The sequence below is a fragment of the Coregonus lavaretus genome, assembly GCF_964263955.1.
Source record: "Coregonus lavaretus genome assembly, contig: HAP1_SCAFFOLD_2033, whole genome shotgun sequence".
In the NCBI taxonomy this organism is placed as follows: Eukaryota; Metazoa; Chordata; class Actinopteri; order Salmoniformes; family Salmonidae; genus Coregonus; species Coregonus lavaretus.
In genome coordinates, this window is record NW_028166610.1 from 53,117 (window position 1) to 74,689 (window position 21,573).

The following is a 21,573-nucleotide window of genomic DNA, read 5'->3' on the forward strand; positions in this document are numbered from 1 at the left end:
TTAATTTGCATTTTATTGCATGACATAAGTATTTGATCACCTACCAACCAGTAAGAATTCCAGCTCTCACAGACCTGTTAGTTTTTCTTTAAGAAGCCCTCCTGTTCTCCACTCATTACCTGTATTAACTGCACCTGTTTGAACTAGTTACCTGTATAAAAGACACCTGTCCACACACTCAATCAAACAGACTCCAACCTCTCCACAATGGCCAAGACCAGAGAGCTGTGTAAGGACATCAGGGATAAAATTGTAGACCTGCACAAGGCTGAGATGGGCTACAGGACAATAGGCAAGCAGCTTGGTGAGAAGGCAACAACTGTTGGCGCAATTATTAGAAAATGGAAGAAGTTCAAGATGACGGTCAATCACCCTCGGTCTGGGGCTCCATGCCAGATCTCACCTCGTGGGGCATCAATGATCATGAGGAAGGTGAGGGATCAGCCCAGAACTACACGGCAGGACCTGGTCAATGACCTGAAGAGAGTTGGGACCACCGTCTCAAAGAAAACCATTAGTAACACACTACGCCATCATGGATTAAAATCCTGCAGCGCACGCAAGGTCCCCCTGCTTGGCCCGTCTGAAGTTTGCCAATGACCATCTGGATGATCCAGAGGAGGAATGGGAGAAGGTCATGTGGTCCGATGAGACAAAAATAGAGCTTTTTGGTCTAAACTCCACTCGCCGTGTTTGGAGGAAGAAGAAGGATGAGTACAACCCCAAGAACACCATCCCAACCGTGAAGCATGGAGGTGGAAACATCATTCTTTGGGGATGCTTTTCTGCAAAGGGGACAGGACGACTGCACCATATTAAGGGGAGGATGGATGGGGCCATGTATCGTGAGATCTTGGCTAACAACCTCCTTCCCTCAGTAAGAGCATTGAAGATGGGTCGTGGCTGGGTCTTCCAGCATGTCAACGACCCTAAACACACAGCCAGGGCAACTAAGGAGTGGCTCCGTAAGAAGCATCTCAAGGTCCTGGAGTGGCCTAGCCAGTCTCCAGACCTGAACCCAATAGAAAATCTTTGGAGGGAGCTGAAAGTCCGTATTGCCCAGCAACAGCCCCGAAACCTGAAGGATCTGGAGAAGGTCTGTATGGAGGAGTGGGCCAAAATCCCTGCTGCAGTGTGTGCAAACCTGGTCAAGACCTACAGGAAACGTATGATCTCTGTAATTGCAAACAAAGGTTTCTGTACCAAAAATTAAGTTCTGCTTTTCTGATGTATCAAATACTTATGTCATGCAATAAAATGCAAATTAATTACTTAAATATCATACAATGTGATTTTCTGGATTACAGACCTCTACGTGCTTTGTAAGTAGGAAAACCTGCAAAATCGGCAGTGTATCAAATACTTGTTCTCCCCACTGTACATAACTTTAACCCATTGTATAAGAGATTCTCCAAAATTGAAATATTCCAGGCATTTATATATCAATTTCAGTCGTACTTTATCAAAAGCCTTTTCAAAGTCCGCTATGAATACCAGGCCTGGTTTCCCTGATTTTTTTTACTTAATTGTCTTTGTTTTGGCGGATGGATGGAGAATTTTAAGCAGTGTTTTGGGATACCCGGAGGTCTCTAATGTGGCACGTCAGATCTCGTTTTCCGGAGCGTTTTGGGAAGTGCGGTCCGTCTTCCTAATGTACGATCGTGCAGAGCAGAGAGGCTGCAGTCAGATTCTGCTATTGCGGCTGCTGCGGTTGCTAGCAAGCAAGCGTTCTCCCGGGGGTTCAGCCTCACTCTTGTTTGTCTTGCAGTGCTGGCATTCCTGGCGCTGTGCCCAGTGACTATCGTCTAGCAAGCCCCCTTCCCCCCCACCGCACACACTCTCACACACAGCCCCTCGGTCTCATCACCGTCTTTGCACACCCACCACCTCCCCCCTTCCGTTTATGTGTTCTCACATACACCAGAATGTCTGGATATAAAAAGCAACCTGCACCACCCACCTCCCCACCCCTATCGTACCATTACCCCTGCTCTTTATTGGACCATCCTTCCTCTCCCCTCTCTCTGATTGCCTTTTGTCCGTCTTTGTTCCCTTCCTTTGTTCCCAGAAGCCGTCTGGTTTAATAGACATCACCTCTCTAATCCGCTTGTTGTGTTTTAGCGGTTAAACCATCCAGCACCATTGTTGTAAGGGGTTTACCTCACCAGCAGCATCGAGCTCAAGGGTGTTCATTCAGCTTGTCAATCACTGTCTTCCTGCTCCAAACTGACTGCTGGCTGGCACTGCCTCAATGTCCATGTCAGTCATTCACCCTCTGACAGTAAAAAAAAAAATTGTTCAATGTCTCTGTCATTTAGGTAACTTAGGTTGGCATTGCTTGGGAATCCATCTCCCTAGACGCATGCACACACACACACACACACACTAGGGCTGCACAATTAATCGGATTCAAATCGAAATCGCGATATTGACAAGATCCATATCACATGCAGTTTTTTGAAAGGCATCTCAGCCGAGTGTAACGTCCGTTTTTATAGTTTGTTTTTTTCCCCTCTTGCAACGGCTTCCCACACACACCATGCGCCGCCCCGTCACTCAAGCAGCACATTTCCTCCTCCTCGCTGTTAGAGATACTATACAGTGAGGGAAAAAAGTATTTGATCCCCTGCTGATTTTGTACGTTTGCCCACTGACAAAGAAATGATCAGTCTATAATTTTCATGGTAGGTTTATTTGAACAGTGAGAGACAGAATAGCAACAAAAAAATCCAGAAAGACGCATGTCAAAAATGTTATAAATTGATTTGCATTTGACGGTGTGACTATGTGACACTAGCACAGTGCATCAATGTTGAATGGAGACTGGCTATATTTAGCCAGCAGCTGTAGCTAGGCTTTATAGCTGGGCTATGGGCCCCCAAAAAATAAATATTTCTCAATCTAATGGGTTGGCCGTGGTATGGTAGCACATCAGAGTTCTGAGGCTAATTTCCATCCACATAATCTCAGGTCTTCAACCCTAAGAACAGCCAGATGATAGGAGTTGCCTATTAATAGCTTTGTTCTTTCCGACTGCTGCTCTTTGGAACCAAATAGGCCAATTTAGAGAATGCTGCAGCGGCTTATGGCTAGTCAAGTGTTTCACTTAACACATGGAGATACATGGAACACTCAGCTCTGTTCCAAGCTAGTCTGTTGCCCATACTGTGAGGTAACTCCTGGTGAAGTGTTAAGAGGACCAAAGCCAAGATTAGCCTCAGATTGGCTGGTTAGCCCATTGGCCGGCCTATCAGCGCATGCCTACGTGGATATGTGAGATACGGCGTGTTTTGAGTGTGATTTCTTTGAGACATTAGCCAGCCTACACACTTATCAGGTTCGTTGATTTAGCTTAGTTGCTAATTGTCTGCGTGAGCAACTGAGCCTCCTGTTGTATTGTAGTCTGTGGTAGACTAGTCTTATTGTGCTTCAGCTTCCTTCTTTGCCTTCTGTTTAAATTGTATCCTAATGGAAGAAGGGGAGCAGACTGTGTTGGTTACAATAGTAGTTTTTATAGGCTAGTCATGTTTCTCAAACCTTTCCCCCAGACATGTTGAATTCCAACAAAGGCACACCTGATTCAACTAATCAAATTTGGTCTTTCTAGAGACTGTCAACCCTGATGCCCTGAAGACCGGTGACTAATATGCAGTCAGTGGTTTAGCTGGATACTTCAGGGAGTAATGTCCCTTTTTAGCAAAGGACTTGGTGAGGTTAGACATGACTCTGGATCAGCACTTAACTCACTCTGGTGAGGTGTTAGACATGAGAATTCTAAAAACCTAACTGACTCTGGATCAGTGCTTAAGGGCCAACGTCCACCACCACCTCTCCACCTGGCTACACACACATCAGGCCTCGGGAGCTCTTGTTGCCAGGCGATGGCACGGCATTGCAGCACATGCTTGGCTTACATTGTTATGTGCAATTTCTCATCTCCGGTTCAAGGAAACCGGATTCCAATTTATGTATTTTTCCATGCAGTTATAATTATCCCGTCTCTGTCCTTAAATGCCGGAGCTTTTTAAGTGAAAAGAGAAAATGCCTAGGCTTATTAAGGCTAAATATAGGATTGGGATGCGTCCCAAATGGTACCCTATTCCCTATATGGTGCAGGCTCAGTGCACTACTTTTGACCAGAGCCTGCACTATATAGGGAATAGGGTGCCATTTGGGACGTGACCATACCCGAATCTCCTCTGAAACAGCTTGCTGCTTGTGAAAGGATGTGGAAATGTCAGGTCGTTTTTTTTTTTTTTATGGCTTTGGAGCATGTGTGTGGAGTGGAGGCTTGGCAGGCTTTTGTCTCTGAGAGCTGGGTACCTACCAGGTAAGATGCAGTACTCTGAGGGATCTGGGGAGTGGCAGTTAGTACTGAGTGTGGCTGTGCCTCACTTTACCTGGGCCATTCTATACATGTCATAGAGATGTCAGGCAGCCGGTCAAAAGCAGTGCACTGTATTGTGAATAACAGGGTATATTTTGAGACACAGCCTTACTCAGCCTACTGAGTCTGGGTTGTCTTGGAGGTGGCGGTAGGTACTGGCTGGATGTCTGTAGTTTGAAGAATGGGGCCTCATCTCAAGGGTTTCAGTAACACTAAGAGGACCACAGCTCTGACCTCCAGCACCCCAATGCCTCCTAATAGTTTCCAGACCACACAAGTCATCCACACGCAGGTCAATCTCTCAATGGTGTTTATATTGTCTGTACATGCCCTCAGTAAAGAGCTGCAGTGAGTAGTTATAACTCTCTGCTTCAGAATGGAATTTATGGGACGGGGAGATTCCAGGTGTTCACGTGCAGACAGTCCTCATCTCCCTAGCAACCGCGTGGTAAAACATGTCTGTCTTTTGATCCTCTGTTCTAGCCGAGAGAAGAAGCAGGGAACACGAGACCAGAACCATTTGATGGAAGAAAAGAATAAGAGAAAGCAAGAAGAAAAGAAAAAGAAGGAAGCTGCTCAGAAAAAGGTGTGACGTCATATCGTTGTTCTTGTTGTTGTTTGGACACACACACACTTCTATCGTACTACCTCATAAAAGCACCATCCCCTGTTTTTAATGGTGTAGCTTTACACAAAGCAAGATGATGATGATATCAGCCTCTACACTGTGCCCTGCTCTCTTCCTCTCTTCTTTCACCCTCCCTCGCTCACGCTCTCTCTTTCACCCTCCCTCGCTTCCTCTCATAGTTTTTTTTATTTTTTATATATATATATATATATTTATTTTTTGTCATTTAGCAGACGCTCTTATCCAGAGCGACTTACAGGAGCAATTAGGATTAAGTGCCTTGCTCAAGGGCACATCGACAGATTTTTCACCTAGTTGGCTCTCGGTTGCTGGCACAACGCTCTTAACCACTAAGCTACCTGCCGCCTCTCTCTCTTTCACCCTCCCTCCCTCGCTCCCTCTCTCTCTTTCACCCTCCCTAGCTCCCTCTCTCTCTTTCACCCTCCCTCGCTCCCTCTCTCCCTCTGCTCTGAACTGTGTCAGTAAGTGATCCCATTCCACTCTGTTGGCTAAACAGGCTAACGTGTCATGCTGCTTCTCTCTTTATCACATGCAGACTCCTGTGAGGCTGAGGAAAGCAGAGCTGAAGGGGGAGCTGGCCAACGTGTGTGTGTGTGTTCATGCATACGCCACTGTACGTGTGTGTGTGTGTGCGTATGTTTTGTCTGCCTCTTATTTCACTCTCTGGCTAACAAAACCACATGACCCACCAGGCAACAGCCCCTGAGCTCAGCCGGTGGAGGGAAGAACATAAAACATTTAGCATTACAATAGGCTAACAAGAACATTCCCCTGAACATTCTGTTCCAATGGAATGGGCTGGCTTCAGTCAGAGCTAGGTTGAAGTGCAGGCAGCCAGCCCAGTAGCAGGCTAACGCTAGCAGGCTAACTCCGAGAGAGGAGACCTATTGATTGTGTGTTGATTAAAATGTTTTTATGTTATTTTAGATTGACATAAAACACGTACTTCAGTTAGGACTTTTTTCTTTATTATGCATATTTGACAGGGACAATAGGCCTACACATTGACCAACATTTCTGTAAATGTGCCAGATTTATCCAGCCAGGTCATTTTCATCTGTAGCACCTTGTACTTGCTATGTTTTTGCGTAAACTCTTTAAAAAAATAATAATCTGTTGCTAATATATTCTTCCTCTTTCCTTCCAGGTCACTGAACAGAAAACCAAAGGTGAGTTGATCTCATCATCTTTTCCAACTTTCTGCACCAATCCTACCTCCTATTACCTTAGCATGACTGACTGACAGAGCTGAAAGTGGATTGAAAAGAGAGGGGGAGTGAAGGAAAGAGAGGGGGAAGGAGAACGACAGTCGGAGCAACAGAGAAAGTGAGAGCGTATGCACAGTGTGCGCTTAGCTGGCAGGGTTTTGAAGTGAATTGAACCCAGAGCACTGTAGATAGAACACATCCTCTCTCTCTCGCTTCCCTCTGTGCCAAAGCTCTTAATGAGTGAGAGAGAAGGACTGGAGAGAGGGAGAGGACCTGTTATGTGGGGGTGACTGGCCAGATGGGGCCGGGTGGGGCTTATGTTTTGAGGGATAGTCGCTAGGAAAGCTCATTAGGGCATCTGTTAATTGTCCTGTAACGGCCTTCTAGCACTTAACAGGAGGTTGGGGAAGTGGGTGGTTAAAAGGTCAAGATGAAGGGACTTCTTGGTGTAATAACCCTACAGGGCATAGTAGGCTGCAGGACTGTATCTACTGGAGCCTGTCTGTGGTGCTGAGCTGCACTAATGAGCAGTAATCTGGGTTAGTTAGCTTTGTTATCCTGTTTCCATCCAGTTAGCATTGTTAGCATGTTTCCATCCAGTTAGCAGTAATCTGGGTTAGTTAGCTTTGTTAGCATGTTTCCATTCCACTGTGGTTGGAATGGGGAGGCCCAACCTGGGTCAGAGAGAGAGGGAGGGAGAAGGATAATATATATGGGGTGGATGGGGGAAGAGAGAGATTGGGTTGAAAAAGGCAGAAGGAAATTCTCCTGGCTTGTCACAATCATATTCCTCAGAATTCGAAGGAAATGACAAAAGTGAAAGAAAGGGTCTGAAGGAAAGAGACTGCAGGACCAAAGTACATGAAAGAAACAGAGAGTGTAGTGTGAGAGAGAGAACACACTAGTTTCCTGTCTGCTGGGTTGTTGGCAGCATATTGCAGCTGAGTTTTTCAGACAACTGACAAAAGAGCCTCACCAACCCCCTCTGTGACATACACACCTACAGTTTACACATACAGTTAGCAGTGCGCATCTAGATCAACATAAAAAGCACATGTGCGCACACACACGTACATACACGGCTCAGGCATACAGTACATTCATGTATATAAATAAATTCCCTCTGCCTCACCGAGCACACACACACACACACACACACACAGCATCCATTCCAGACGGAGCTGCAGCCGCCACATTTACATAGCACCATAAAAGATAACGTTGTTATTCCAAATCTGCGCGCGACACGACGCTGTCATTTCATAAGATTAATTTGCCATTTCACATTGGCTTAATTACACCCAGCGCTTTGTGTTGCAGCAGAGCCATAAATTGCAGTGTAATCCGGAGGGAATTTATTTATTCCACGCGCCGCAGCTGCCGTCGTTGTCATGTTGTCTCTTTAGCAGCTAAACGCTATGACAATAAATACAGTGGAGATAGATATTAGCCAATCACAGAACAGAGGGAAGGGAGGCATTCAGTTGTTTATGCTGTATTGTTTAGGAGTATGTTTGGGTTAGAGCTGATGTATGTGTTGTTAGGATTGTATGTAGCAGAGGAGGCTGGTGGGAGGAGCTACAGGAGGATGTGCTCATTGTAATGGCTGGAATGGAATGATGGAACGGTATCAAACATATGGAAACCACATTTGACTCATTCCATTCCAACCATTACAATGAGCTGTCCTCCTATAGCTCCTCCCACCAGCCTCTTCTGGTATGTAGCTGTATCAGATCAAAGTTTATTGGTTGCGTACACAGATTAGCAAGTGCAGCGAAATGCTTATGTTACTAGCTCCAACAGTGCAGTAGAATGGCTCACAAATCACATATGTGATGTGAACTATACATATGACTGATATACAGTGAGGGGAAAAAAGTATTTGATCCCCTGCTGATTTTGTACGTTTGCCCACTGACAAAGACATGATCAGTCTATCATTTTAATGGTAGGTTTATTTGAACAGTGAGAGACAGAATAACAACAAAAAAATCCAGAAAAACGCATGTAAAAATTTTTATCAATTGATTTGCATTTAATTGAGGGAAATAACTATTTGACCCCTCTGCAAAACATGACTTAGTACTTGGTGGCAAAACCCTTGTTGGCAATCACAGAGGTCAGACGTTTCTTGTAGTTGGCCACCAGGTTTGCACACATCTCAGGGGGGATTTTGTCCCACTCCTCTTTGCAGATCTTCTCCAAGTCATTAAGGTTTCGAGGCTGACGTTTGGCAACTCAAACCTTCAGCTACCTCCACAGATTTTCTATGGGATTAAGGTCTGGAGACTGGCTAGGCCACTCCAGGACCTTAATGTGCTTCTTCTTGAGCCACTCCTTTGTTGCCTTGGCCGTGTGTTTTGGGTCATTGTCATGCTGGACCCATCCACGACCCATTTTCAATGCCTTGGCTGAGGGAAGGAGGTTCTCACCCAAGATTTGACGGTACATGGCCCCGTCCATCGTCCCTTTGATGCGGTGAAGTTGTCCTGTCCCCTTAGCAGAAACCCCCCCCCCCCCCCCAAAGTATAATGTTTCCACCTCCATGTTTGACGGTGGGGATGGTGTTCTTGGGGTCATAGGCAGCATTCCTCCTCCTCCAAACACGGCGAGTTGAGTTGATGCCAAAGAGCTCGATTTTGGTCTCATCTGACCACAACACTTTCACCCAGTTCTCCTCTGAATCATTCAGATGTTCATTGGCAAACTTCAGATGGGCCTGTATATGTGCTTTCTTGAGCAGGGGGACCTTGCGGGCGCTGCAGGATTTCAGTCCTTCACGGCGTAGTGTGTTACCAATGGTTTTCTTGGTGACTATGGTCCCAGCTGCCTTGAGATCATTGACAAGATCCTCCCTTGTAGTTCTGGGCTGATTCCTCACCATTCTCATGATCATTGCAACTCCACGAGGTGAGATCTTGCATGGAGCCCCAGGCCGAGGGAGATTGACAGTTATTTTGTGTTTCTTCCATTTGCGAATAATCGCACCAACTGTTGTCACCTTCTCACCAAGCTGCTTGGCGATGGTCTTGTAGCCCATTCCAGCCTTGTATAGGTTTACAATCTTGTCCCTGACATCCTTGGAGAGCTCTTTGGTCTTGGCCATGGTGGAGAGTTTGGAATCTGATTGATTGATTGCTTCTGTGGACAGGTGTCTTTTATACAGGTAACAAGCTGAGATTAGGAGCCCTCCCTTTAAGAGTGTGCTCCTAATCTCAGCTCGTTACTTGTATAAAAGACACCTGGGAGCCAAATACGTATTTCCCTCATTAAAATGCAAATTAATTAATAACATTTTTGACATGCGTTTTTCTGGATTTTTTTGTTGTTATTCTGTCTCTCACTGTTCAAATAAACCTACCATTAAAATTATAGACTGATCATTTCTTTGTCAGTGGGCAAACGTACAAAATCAGCAGGGGATCAAATACGTTTTTCCCTCACTGTAGGACAGTGACTGCATGCTATGCATGAGAGCTGTCATTAGGCATCACATAGTGAGAGATGCCTGTTTATGTTAGTGTCTCTCGCTCTCTCTCTCTCACTCACACACACACACACTCCGGGGTAGGGATTAATATTTTCCCAAAAATCTACCAAGTTTCAATACCGGGAATAATTAATATTTATACCGCAAAAATCGGAAGTGCCCATTTTAAAGCGTTTAAAACCAAGATATGGTCACTATGCCAGGGTTCTCCCCAAAAAAGAGGTGCGCTGTGTCAGCTTGGCTGCGCCACTATGTAAAGATTTCAGAGCAAATGAAACTGATATTTATTAATGATAGAGTAACTATCTTTGATCGCCAATGACATTGTTGTGAATTGCGAAACAGGCTGTTCATAAATTCAGAGCGTTATCATGTTTCTCAGTTAGCCTACTGCTGAAATGCGCTCAATTATCTCGCAACCGGAGTATAGCGTTGTCGAATCATACAAACTTTGTAACGGCAGTCAAACAAAAGTCAAATGACTAAAGTTGCTAAGCTTGCTAGATAACCTCCTTCAACGAATGACAGAATAACTCCTATATTTGGCAAAATCAAAGATTATACAGATAGCAGATCAGCTCACCAGTAACAGGGAGATGAAGAGTGGAAATAGTTTAAATATCAAGTTAACTTATTGGGGACCAACTCTGTTTTAAAAATATTTGTATCTACGTTATAGGCGAGAGACATGCTTTGATAACGCAACCTATGGATTACAAAATAAAGTTAGGAATTTTCATGCGAGACAGGAGTCAGGATTTTAGGTTTCAGTGGGATTGGGACTGGATAGGAAAATAGCCTAGGCTCTAGGACAGGAGAATATATACTTTTCTCTCATGCCTCTCTGAATAGGTAACAGACTTAATTCCTGTGACAGAGATACCTAATGTAGTGAATTGTGAATAGGCCTGTGAAATTTGACTGTCTGAAGAGTCGCAATGACAGCGCAAAGAGGCACACGTTATTTACTAGGCTAAAGCCTACTGTAGAGATTTCCTTTAGGGTTTATTAAATGCATTCGGGCAGCGTGTGCAGGCCCCCAGTGTCAATTATGTGTGTGCTTTGAATTCATGGCGACTTTGTGTGAAGTAAATCCGCTAGGCTAAAGGCTTCCAGGCGACAACCTGTTTGGATAATGTGCTATTACATTTTTTGCTAATCTGCTGCTGCGCATGTTGTGTATTTTGTGGAATTGCATTAGTGCGACATTGGGAGAAAATGTTGTAGGCTAATTTCCCAGGTTTTGGTTTAATTTTTTCGGGAAATGTGAAGTGTTCCTGGGACAGTCCCGGGATCCCGGTTATCCATGTTAATTCCTGCTCCGTGGTTGTCCAAGCCAAAGCCAACACTTCCAGCGACCACTCCATAACCCACACTACCTTCAGGAAGACATTAATCTAAAACTGTGTGCGTGTACGTTGAAGCGAGCAGGCTGGGTGTAAGGGTAGCCCTGGCTGCAGAGTGAGTTTTGGTGGGATGATGTATGGGGTGGACAGGCAGGGTTGAGTGGGCAGGTAAAGTAGCAGGGGAGTGTAGGAAACTGGGCAGTCAGGCAGAGGAGTTGGACTTAATGGGTTACTGGAATAGGGGACGCAGTGGGCCAGTTGGACCTCTCTCATTAGGTCAGTTTTATAACACTGACACGTTCACACACTCTCCTACGTGTGTGAGAGCGACTGAGTTCCACCTCTGAACAGGTCTCTCTCTCTCCCAGCCACCAGCTGCAGCTACTGTCCAGTCCATTCCACCAATGTTTTATGATGTGGAAATGGTGTGTGAAAGAAAAATCACCTGTCCTGCTAACCTGAACCAGCTCCAGTCCCTGTGCCCTCATCTGGTCTGTCAGGCCTCCATTTTGGGTGCACACACACACACACACACACACACACACACACACACACACACAACGCCTTAAAGCTGCAATATGTAACGTTTTGGGTGACCTGACCAAATTCACATAGAAATGTGTGTTATAGATCTGTCATTCTCATTGAAAGCAAGTTTAAGAAGCGATAGATCTGTTCTGCGCTATTTCTATACTTCCCGTTCTTATGTTTAGTTTTTGCGTATTTTACTTTCGGTTTTGTACACCAGCTTCAAACAGCTGAAAATACAATATTTTGGGTTATGGAAAATGTATTTCACACCGTTTGAAATGGTACAATGAGTCTCTACACTATAATTGCTTGTTTTCTCACATAAACTGAAATTAGGCGAACTATTAGAATTTTAGCAACCAGGAAATTGTGGAGCGATATCTGCATAGTGCATCTTTAAAATGTTTTAAATTGTTGAATAAAAGTATATTTCCATTTCAATATACAGTAGTCAGAGCGAAGTGTTAAGCACAGTTGAGTTGTCCTGCCTTTCAGACCTCTATATGAGTTATCAGGAGACCTGGGAGAGAGCTGTTCCTTGAAACTACAGCCCCATATTTAATCAGTGTTAATTAAGCCCTATCATCTCCACGTCCCCTCTGAGGCCCTCCGCTCAGTATGGCAGCTCAGCTCAACACGCTGAGGAGAGGAGGGGGAGACCGACAGGAACCCTTCAGAGACCCTAAGGGAGACACACACTCCACACACAAACATGAACGGATACACGCGTGTAAATGCACACATGCTCTACTTTAACATCGTCTCTCATCTGATCTTATTTTCAGATCAGTATCTATATACAGTATTCTTCCATGACAAACTTAACATTACAGTGTTAAATTGTATTAATTCACTAGCTGATCTGGTTCTGATTAAGCCTGGTATCTATATGACTGAAGTTACCTGTAAGCAACAGATGTTTTTCTAGCCGACATTGACTGTCATTCACTGGTCTGCATTGTGAAGCTATGCAGTAATGTATTGAGCTCTATTGCACGCTGCCATCTTGGTAAAACCATGACATATCCCATCCTTTCTGAAGGCTGCATTCTATTTTTACATCCACACCATCCCTGAACCCTATATGCCACATTATTCAAGTAAACACTTGTAGTGACTTGCTTTCCAAGACCTGCCACTGCTGTGAAATGGGGCTGAACACTTTCCCTCCTGAATACAGCCCATTATAACAGAGAAGACCTACTAATTAATCTCTCCCACCTACCCAAAGCTAAGGCATATATGTTTCCCCCCAAACATTGGGCAATAGTAGCCTGTTTAGAGCAGTGTGACATGTTGTCGAGGCCTCTGGTATGGAAGCTCTCCATTCAGTTCGTCTCTCTGGCCGATTTAAAGACTAAGCTATGGAAAAGCCTATAATTGTGTGTGTGTGTCTCGAGTGTGTTTGTGTTTGGCCATGTTTGATGAGTGGAAAGCAGTCTGCACAGTGCGAACACACACAGACACTGAGACAGATTAAGGGCACCTCAAACTTCAGACATTTGGCCTCCTTTTGGTTTTCACCTGAGAAAGAGTCTGTGTGTCAGGGGTCGCGTTAACGCAGAATATAATATATAAAACGCATAAGAAATATCTTGCTGCATTTTGTAAACGCAGATCTAAAGTGTACCTTATTGTCATTTCTGCTCGGCATCAGACTAATTTTGTGCTTCAGTTGCACGTCTCAATTCGGATGAGAATTCACCAACAGGCATTCTATCAGCAGACAGTGCTCTGACTGATGTGGAGCTACTTTTCTCCTGTACTTTATTGTTGGTGTAGCCAGTCTACTTTTCTCCAGTAAAATGCAAGATTAACTTCAATCAAAACATTAGGAGATGTAGCTGGATACATTCTTTCTATGATAAACATTATAAATATGATGGCCATGCATTGTTTTTGCAAAAAATACCTTGCTTTTTCATTGTAAGCTCATTTACTTGTGTGTCTACTAGCCAACTAGCGTTACACTTCTGTCATCTGATGAAAATGAAGCTATTTTCTGCCGAATGTGTTGCACTAATGTATTTTCTGTAAAGGAAAACTATAGTTGCACCACCCTGATCGCTATTGAAGCAAAAAAACACTGACTTTCAAAATAAAATGCAGGTGAAATGGTTTGAAACAGAGATTTTTTTGATTGTCTGTGTTTTGAAAATGCATATTTCTGAACTCTAACGCGACCTCTGGGGTGGGTGGGGGTGTGTGATCGTCTATTCCATCAGAAAATGAAGGGCTCTTTAAAGTGTAAAATGGGATCCCATTCCCTTCCTCTGCGTGAGGCTGTAGGGGCCCAGGGCCATAGTTTCATGTGTATCTTTGATGAACTGGGAATCCACACTGCGCACTCCAGCTGAGGAATGTCTCTCTTACCAAACAGGCTCGTCACACAGCTTAGAACTGTGTAATCTCTATTTTTTCTCTCTCTCCATCTCTTTCACTGTATTCATCTTTCAGATGAGCACATTGGCGGGTTTTCTCTCTCGCTTAACCACACCTCATGGACGCTGTCTGTGTTTATTTTGTTTGTCTGTTTGATCAAATCATATTTAGGGCTGAACGACATGCACCCCGTCTCGCTCATTCTGACAACCTATCCTCAGTGGCATAGCATTAAGTAGGGTTGGGTTGGGTTGAGTAGTGTTAGGTTGAGTAGTCTTGAGGACTGCAGCGGTTTTGTCTGTTGTGTATGTTTAATCAAATCAATCACTGAGTGCTGAATGACTGCAGCTTGTCTCTCTCTTTCATGATATCTTCATGTCATCACAGTGGTGTAGCATTGAGCTGATCTGAACACAGCAACGTTCAGTCGGCAACAGCGAACAGAGGCCATTGCACAAATCCACCCTGATTAACACCAGATGATTCTCCTCTCAACCCTGGGAATCAAATGACACCTCTCCATCACCCTTAAGCCAGCGTTTCATCACACACACATCATGCAAACTCTGTTTATTTGATGCAGCAATCACCGGTGTTAAAATAAACCCAATGAAAGAGGGGGTGGATCGGGGATAATCTGCATTCTTTGTATTTGTGTGTGTAAAGGGGGGGGGGGGGGGGGGGGTTAGAGGAAGAATAGTGCTCTAATTGTAAGTGGATTAGAGGGAGAGCTGAATTCAGCCAGTGAGACTCCGTGACTATAGCACATACAGTGGAGAGAGAGAGACTCGGGGAGTGGGACTATGTGACACACACACTATTATCTGCACTGTGTTGTGATTGGTGTAGCCAGAGAACAGACTGTTAGCCCCGCCTCTCCCCTCACTCCATCCGTCCCCAGTGCTTCCAGAAGCCTCTACGTCAGAGAGACGGCCATCACTCTAATACTGTTGTTCTATTTAAAGGCGGGACGTAGAATACTCCCAGTTTTAACAGGAATATCCCCTCTGTGAATCAGCAGCAGGGAGAATTAGGGGTAGGGAGGAGAAGTTGAGAATAAAAATGGGCTTCTATAGAAATGAGGTCCAATAGTAGAAAGCAGATCATTCTAGAACACGGCGATACACTGAAACCATTAGATGCAGTTTATCACAGCGCACTACGCTTTATTACGGGCGACAGGTTCAGTACATATCACTGCATTCTATATCAGAAAGTAGGCTTAGTTTGGCCCTCTGAAGTCTCCTAGATCAGTGGTATTCAAAGTCGGAGTCGTGAGCGCTAGTGCGGTCACGGGGGAATTGCAGTGGGGTCACCCAAAACATAATTTTTTTTTGGGAAACAACAAATTAAGAGTGGAGATTATTGTATGGGACAAATATACAAAGGATGCAAATTTCGGTAAATTTTGCTGCCGTCTAACTGTCCCTCATTAACCGGTCAACAAACGATTACATTTTTTCAAACCGTAAAATGACATGACCAACAGAAAATACTATCAGAGATCTGTATACAGTGGGGAAAAAAAGTATTTAGTCAGCCACCAATTGTGCAAGTTCTCCCACTTAAAAAGATGAGAGAGGCCTGTAATTTTCATCATAGGTACACGTCAACTATGACAGACAAAATGAGAATTTTTTTCTCCAGAAAATCACATTGTAGGATTTTTAATGAATTTATTTGCAAATTATGGTGGAAAATAAGTATTTGGTCAATAACAAAAGTTTCTCAATACTTTGTTATATACCCTTTATTGGCAATGACACAGGTCAAACGTTTTCTGTAAGTCTTCACAAGGTTTTCACACACTGTTGCTGGTATTTTGGCCCATTCCTCCATGCAGATCTCCTCTAGAGCAGTGATGTTTTGGGGCTGTCGCTGGGCAACACGGACTTTCAACTCCCTCCAAAGATTTTCTATGGGGTTGAGATCTGGAGACTGGCTAGGCCACTCCAGGACCTTGAAATGCTTCTTACGAAGCCACTCCTTCGTTGCCCGGGCGGTGTGTTTGGGATCATTGTCATGCTGAAAGACCCAGCCACGTTTCATCTTCAATGCCCTTGCTGATGGAAGGAGGTTTTCACTCAAAATCTCACGATACATGGCCCCATTCATTCTTTCCTTTACACGGATCAGTCGTCCTGGTCCCTTTGCAGAAAAACAGCCCCAAAGCATGATGTTTCCACCCCCATGCTTCACAGTAGGTATGGTGTTCTTTGGATGCAACTCAGCATTCTTTGTCCTCCAAACACGACGAGTTGAGTTTTTACCAAAAAGTTATATTTTGGTTTCATCTGACCATATGACATTCTCCCAATCCTCTTCTGGATCATCCAAATGCACTCTAGCAAACTTCAGACGGGCCTGGACATGTACTGGCTTAAGCAGGGGGACACGTCTGGCACTGCAGGATTTGAGTCCCTGGCGGCGTAGTGTGTTACTGATGGTAGGCTTTGTTACTTTGGTCCCAGCTCTCTGCAGGTCATTCACTAGGTCCCCCCGTGTGGTTCTGGGATTTTTGCTCACCGTTCTTGTGATCATTTTGACCCCACGGGGTGAGATCTTGCGTGGAGCCCCAGATTGAGGGAGATTATCAGTGGTCTTGTATGTCTTCCATTTCCTAATAATTGCTCCCACAGTTGATTTCTTCAAACCAAGCTGCTTACCTATTGCAGATTCAGTCTTCCCAGCCTGGTGCAGGTCTACAATTTTGTTTCTGGTGTCCTTTGACAGCTCTTTGGTCTTGGCCATAGTGGAGTTTGGAGTGTGACTGTTTGAGGTTGTGGACAGGTGTCTTTTATACTGATAACAAGTTCAAACAGGTGCCATTAATACAGGTAACGAGTGGAGGACAGAGGAGCCTCTTAAAGAAGAAGTTACAGGTCTGTGAGAGCCAGAAATCTTGCTTGTTTGTAGGTGACCAAATACTTATTTTCCACCATAATTTGCAAATAAATTCATTAAAAATCCTACAATGTGATTTTCTGGATTTTTTTTCCTCAATTTGTCTGTCATAGTTGACGTGTACCTATGATGAAAATTACAGGCCTCTCTCATCTTTTTAAGTGGGAGAACTTGCACAATTGGTGGCTGACTAAATAATTTTTTTCCCCACTGTATAATGACGAGATGCTTATGTTTCCGCCTTAACAATGGGAGTCGTCCCATGACGGGAAGGCAGGCGACAAGCTTAGGCCCAAAATAAGCCCATAGCCCACATTGGACTTATTTTGGACAGATTTTGGTGAGAGTGAAACCTCTCGCTTTGCCTCTTCCTCTCTGATACTATGCATGCATACAAGGACCGGACATTTTTCATTAAGAGCTTAATGGAAACATGCAACAATAGCAAGCCTATCGTCTTACAGTCAAAAGACTATAGCCTATTATTGAACATGCAACTCATGTAATGAAGCAGCTAATAAAACTTCATTTTCAAACATTTGCCAAAATGCAATTCGCGGAAAAAACAATTCTAAACAGCGCACCTAATGTGAGCAGTTCCATATGTGAGAGAGATGAAAATCTCAGAAACTTAAAGGTGGAATCTAATAGCAACTACTATGATGGGTTGCTAACATGACTAGGATTGTGCCGTTGCCTTCTGGACAATGAAAAAAGTTAATATGAAAACCAATAAAAAGGAGATAAATGCTGGTTAATGGCATGAGGAAGTCTTTATAAAATAATTGCCTCCACGTTTCTATGGATGGATTTTTGCAAGGCTACTTTGAAGTAAGGTAAGACATGCCTGATTATTTGAAGTAAAGTGAAATGTTCAGGTTTCTAGCTCACATTACAAAGTGGTGGGTGAAGTGCTGATAGTCAACGGTAGGCAGGCTATAGCCTAGGCATCCGATTTCACTCCAGTAGCCTACACCGGCTTTTTGAGGAGCTACTATTGCGCTGTCTGACAGGTGGTAGGCTGTTCCGCTCCTTAAACTAGGTGTTAAATAAAATACATGACAACCAACAAAAATACACACGAGCCAATTTAATTCTACAAGATTATGCAAATTAATCTATAGACCGATAAGCAAGACCGGTCAAATGTATTTTCAGCGGTTAACCGATTAACCGCTAACATCCCTAATACAAACATATTTGAGAAAGATTATTTGAAAAATACAATATCATTGAGTAAATTTATTTATTGGTTCTTTGATAAGAGATGAACATTTGATGAATTGAAGGTTATTTGTGGATGTGAATCTTTTTTATTTTTTTTGTCATTCGATTTGGGGTGGGGTGGTGTCGCCAGAATCTCTGGCAAAAAAAATGGGGTCTCGGGGATGGCGAGCTCTGGAAATTCCTTAGTCTCTACAGAGTTAAGTAAATCTGGTTTTAGTTTTTTTGCAATAATCTCTAAAATTGGATGAATTGGTGCCTCTATGGCATTTCAGATGGCTTATTGAGGACCTTTTTAATGTAGAATGTGTTTGTTTTCTATGACTGTGTTTTGTATCTCTGCTTTGCTTTTCATATTGTATTAATGTGTATATTTTTGTAATTACCCTTCTTTATAAGAGACCTTGGTCTCAGCATGACTCCCTGTTAAAATAAAGGTTAAATCAATGTTTTTGGATGACACCATTCTGTCCTCTTCCCCCTTACTGTGGGCCTCCCGGTTACATAACTGTGTGTGTGTGCAAGTGCCTGCTATGCAAATGTGTGTGTGAGCTGTTCACCGTTCACTGCACAAACATTAGACCTCGGTCAATGGAGCAGCACCGTTCCCATACAGCGTCATACGCAGAACCCACACATGATTTTCTGTGGGTTACTTAAGCAATAAGGACTGAGGGGGTGTGGTATATGGCCAATATACCATGGCTTAGGGCTGTTCTTAGGCACAACGCAATACCTCAACCACCCAAGGTGCCTTATTGCTATTATAAACTGGTTACCAACGTAATTAGAGCAGTAAAAATAAATGTTTTGTCATACCCAGCCAATCAGCATTCAGGGCTCGAACCACCCAGTTTGTAATGAGCTATTTACTATGTGAGAATATTTTGTAACAGGATTGTTGCCGGTCTCTCACTTTGATTCTCTCGTACTGTAAAACACATCACAATCTCACGCTGGTTTGTTTGGCTTCCGGTCTGTGTGGCTAGAGCCAGCTGTTTTTACTAGTGTTGCCATGCCAGATCTTTCTCTCTTGCTCCCTCTGGCTGTGTGATTTAGCTGGCATGTCTGTGTTTAGGCTACATCCCACTGCTGTCAATGTGTGTATGTGAGCATTCCTCTTTTCCCAAGTTAAGACATGTCTTTTTTTTATTTAAATCACAATTTTGTTGATATTTTTTTGGGGGGCAGAATAACAATAAAACAGTGGAACAAAAAAACTATCATAAACAATGAATCAATAAGCTGTTTCTAAGGAATTTGTCAGAGTGGTATAGTCAGCTTGTTTTGCTGTATTTTTAACCCTTTGACTTTTAGTAGGTCAATGTTTTTTAACCCTCACCATGTTTTCTACTCAATACACTTACACATACATTTACATATTGGTAATTGAGCAGATGCTCTTATCCAGAGCGACTTACAGCCTCTCTTTTACTTGGTATAATAGGTTAGCGCTCTGCTCCATACGTGTGTCCGTTTCAGGTGGACCTTTGTAGTGCCAGAAAATAAAATCATAATTTACTAGCATGGTAAAAATGATGATGCATTTCAATGATCATGCATTTAATTGATTAAATGGCAGAGCAGCAGTAGGCTCTTTGCTTTGTACAGAGATTATGACCAGAATACATCTCTTTCCCATAATGCACCTGGTGTGTTGCCTGTCGTTCCAAAGCGTATCCTCTTGCTACTTGGCCTCTCCTCTCTACGGATTGAGCCCTGACCTTTTGAGCACTTCCCCTCTGTTGCTAATACTTAAGATGCTAGCCTCCAAAACTGCTAATATTGTGCCCGGAAATTAATGACTACAGTACTTAGCATGCTAGGCTGCTAAACAGCTAATACAGTTGAGGCAATAAATGAATATAGTACTTAGCTAGCATGCTTAATGGTGCTTGCTAGCTATTATTGAGCTGAGGAAATTAATGAGTTGAGTACTTAGCTAGTATATCATGCTAAACAGTGCTAGCTGGTTTATGCTAATGCAAGACTGAGGAAGTGGGTGACTGGAGTTTGTCATAGGGGCTGGAAACGTAGACATAGATGGTCAGGGTGGAATGTAAATGGAGGAAAGGACAAGTCACGGCTAGGTAAGGAAGACGGATGGGGGTGTTACAGAGGGAAGAGTAGCTCTAAAACTGGCCTCTTTTTCCAGGGTTAGGATGAGGTTGCCCTTATAAACACTGATCTAAGATCAGTTGGTGGGCTTTCCCTTAAGCCTACTAATGGCTATGGTTAAGATCGAGGGATGGGGAGCTGATGATGGCTCGGTATCATCAATAGACTGTTAAGCATATAGATGTGTTAATGTGCGTGTCGAATAAATCAAAACATCTGCTTCTGCCTGGTGCCCTAACCTCCTGCCTCCTCTCTCTCCCCTCCACAGTGACAGACTCAGCCAAGCTCGGCCCCACCCCTCCTCCTCCCCCCGCCAACCCCAGTGTCACCCCGTCTGTGCCCCCCCTCACCACCACCAGCAGCAGTGGCAGTAATGGCAAGCGCACCCCCTCCAGTGCCCAGCAGCAGTCCCAGCCCTCGCCCGCCCAACAGCGTTACCCGCCAAGAGAGATCCCTCCACGCTTTCGCCAGCAAGAGCACAAGCAGCTGCTGAAGAGGGGTCAGCCGCTGCCCCCCGGGACCCTTGCAACTGTACCAGGACGCCCCGAACCTGACTCGAGTCAGATATTCTCTGGTGCATCGCACACAGGTTAGCATTTACTTTGAGCTTTTCCTTTGTGACCTTTTGACCTCTAGGAATGGTCCACAACCCTTGTGCCCTGAGGCTAGACCTTGAACACAGTCAACAGTCCAGAGTCCAACTTGCTTTCTCTATGATTATGTATTGTATTTAGTGGAGCTTTTTTTGGATTCCGATCTTATATTGATGATGGTGTTTTCTCCGTATTTTGATTAGTCTGCCACTTTGCATTCTCCTTTAGTGTGTTCCGTTGTTGCATGTTTAGTGTGTTCCATTGTTGTTACCTCTGCCTGTTCCCTTGGGTTTGCTGTGTACCGCGCCGTGCTTCAGACTGCAGTCTAGTTCACCTGCAGGGCTGTGTGCACCGCTGCTGTGGGAGGATCTGTTGTTTTGTTCGTTGTTTGTTTTGAATGTGCTCTACCTGGCCTGGGATTCTAAATAGAGAGAGTAAATTACAGCAGGCAGCCACTGTGGAGGGGCGGAGAGGAAACACAGCTGGCGTGTGTGTGTGTGTGTGTGTGAGAGAGCGAGAGATTTGATCTGATTTAAACACCCTGAAGACAACTCTAAAGATTTCAACTCATTCTTAGTTTCTGTCAGTAAAGTTTGTCTGCAGGGTTTTTTCTGCATAGAAAAGTATTGGGCGGGCTGCCTAATAGTGTTGCATGGTATACCGACTCTTCTGTGCTCTTTTAATACTAGAACATGAAAAACGGTTCGGTACTAGAATTTATTTAACTTCTGGTACTTC

At 44.0% G+C, this 21,573-nt stretch overlaps 1 protein-coding gene across 1 annotated transcript in view; it reads left to right on the plus strand.

Annotated features, from left to right (window-relative positions):
* Window positions 1–20,831, plus strand: part of LOC311114521 (uncharacterized protein) — a gene marked incomplete at its 3' end in the record, with an annotated part of 29,124 nt that extends 8,293 nt beyond the window's left edge. Inside the window, exons 2-4 of the mRNA XM_084189771.1 lie at window positions 4,871–4,973; window positions 6,184–6,205; window positions 20,511–20,831. Of these exons, the coding sequence (XP_084045897.1) occupies window positions 4,911–4,973; window positions 6,184–6,205; window positions 20,511–20,831 (406 nt within the window). The remainder of the gene's footprint in view (window positions 1–4,870; window positions 4,974–6,183; window positions 6,206–20,510) is intronic.
* Window positions 20,832–21,573: the final 742 nt, after the last annotated feature.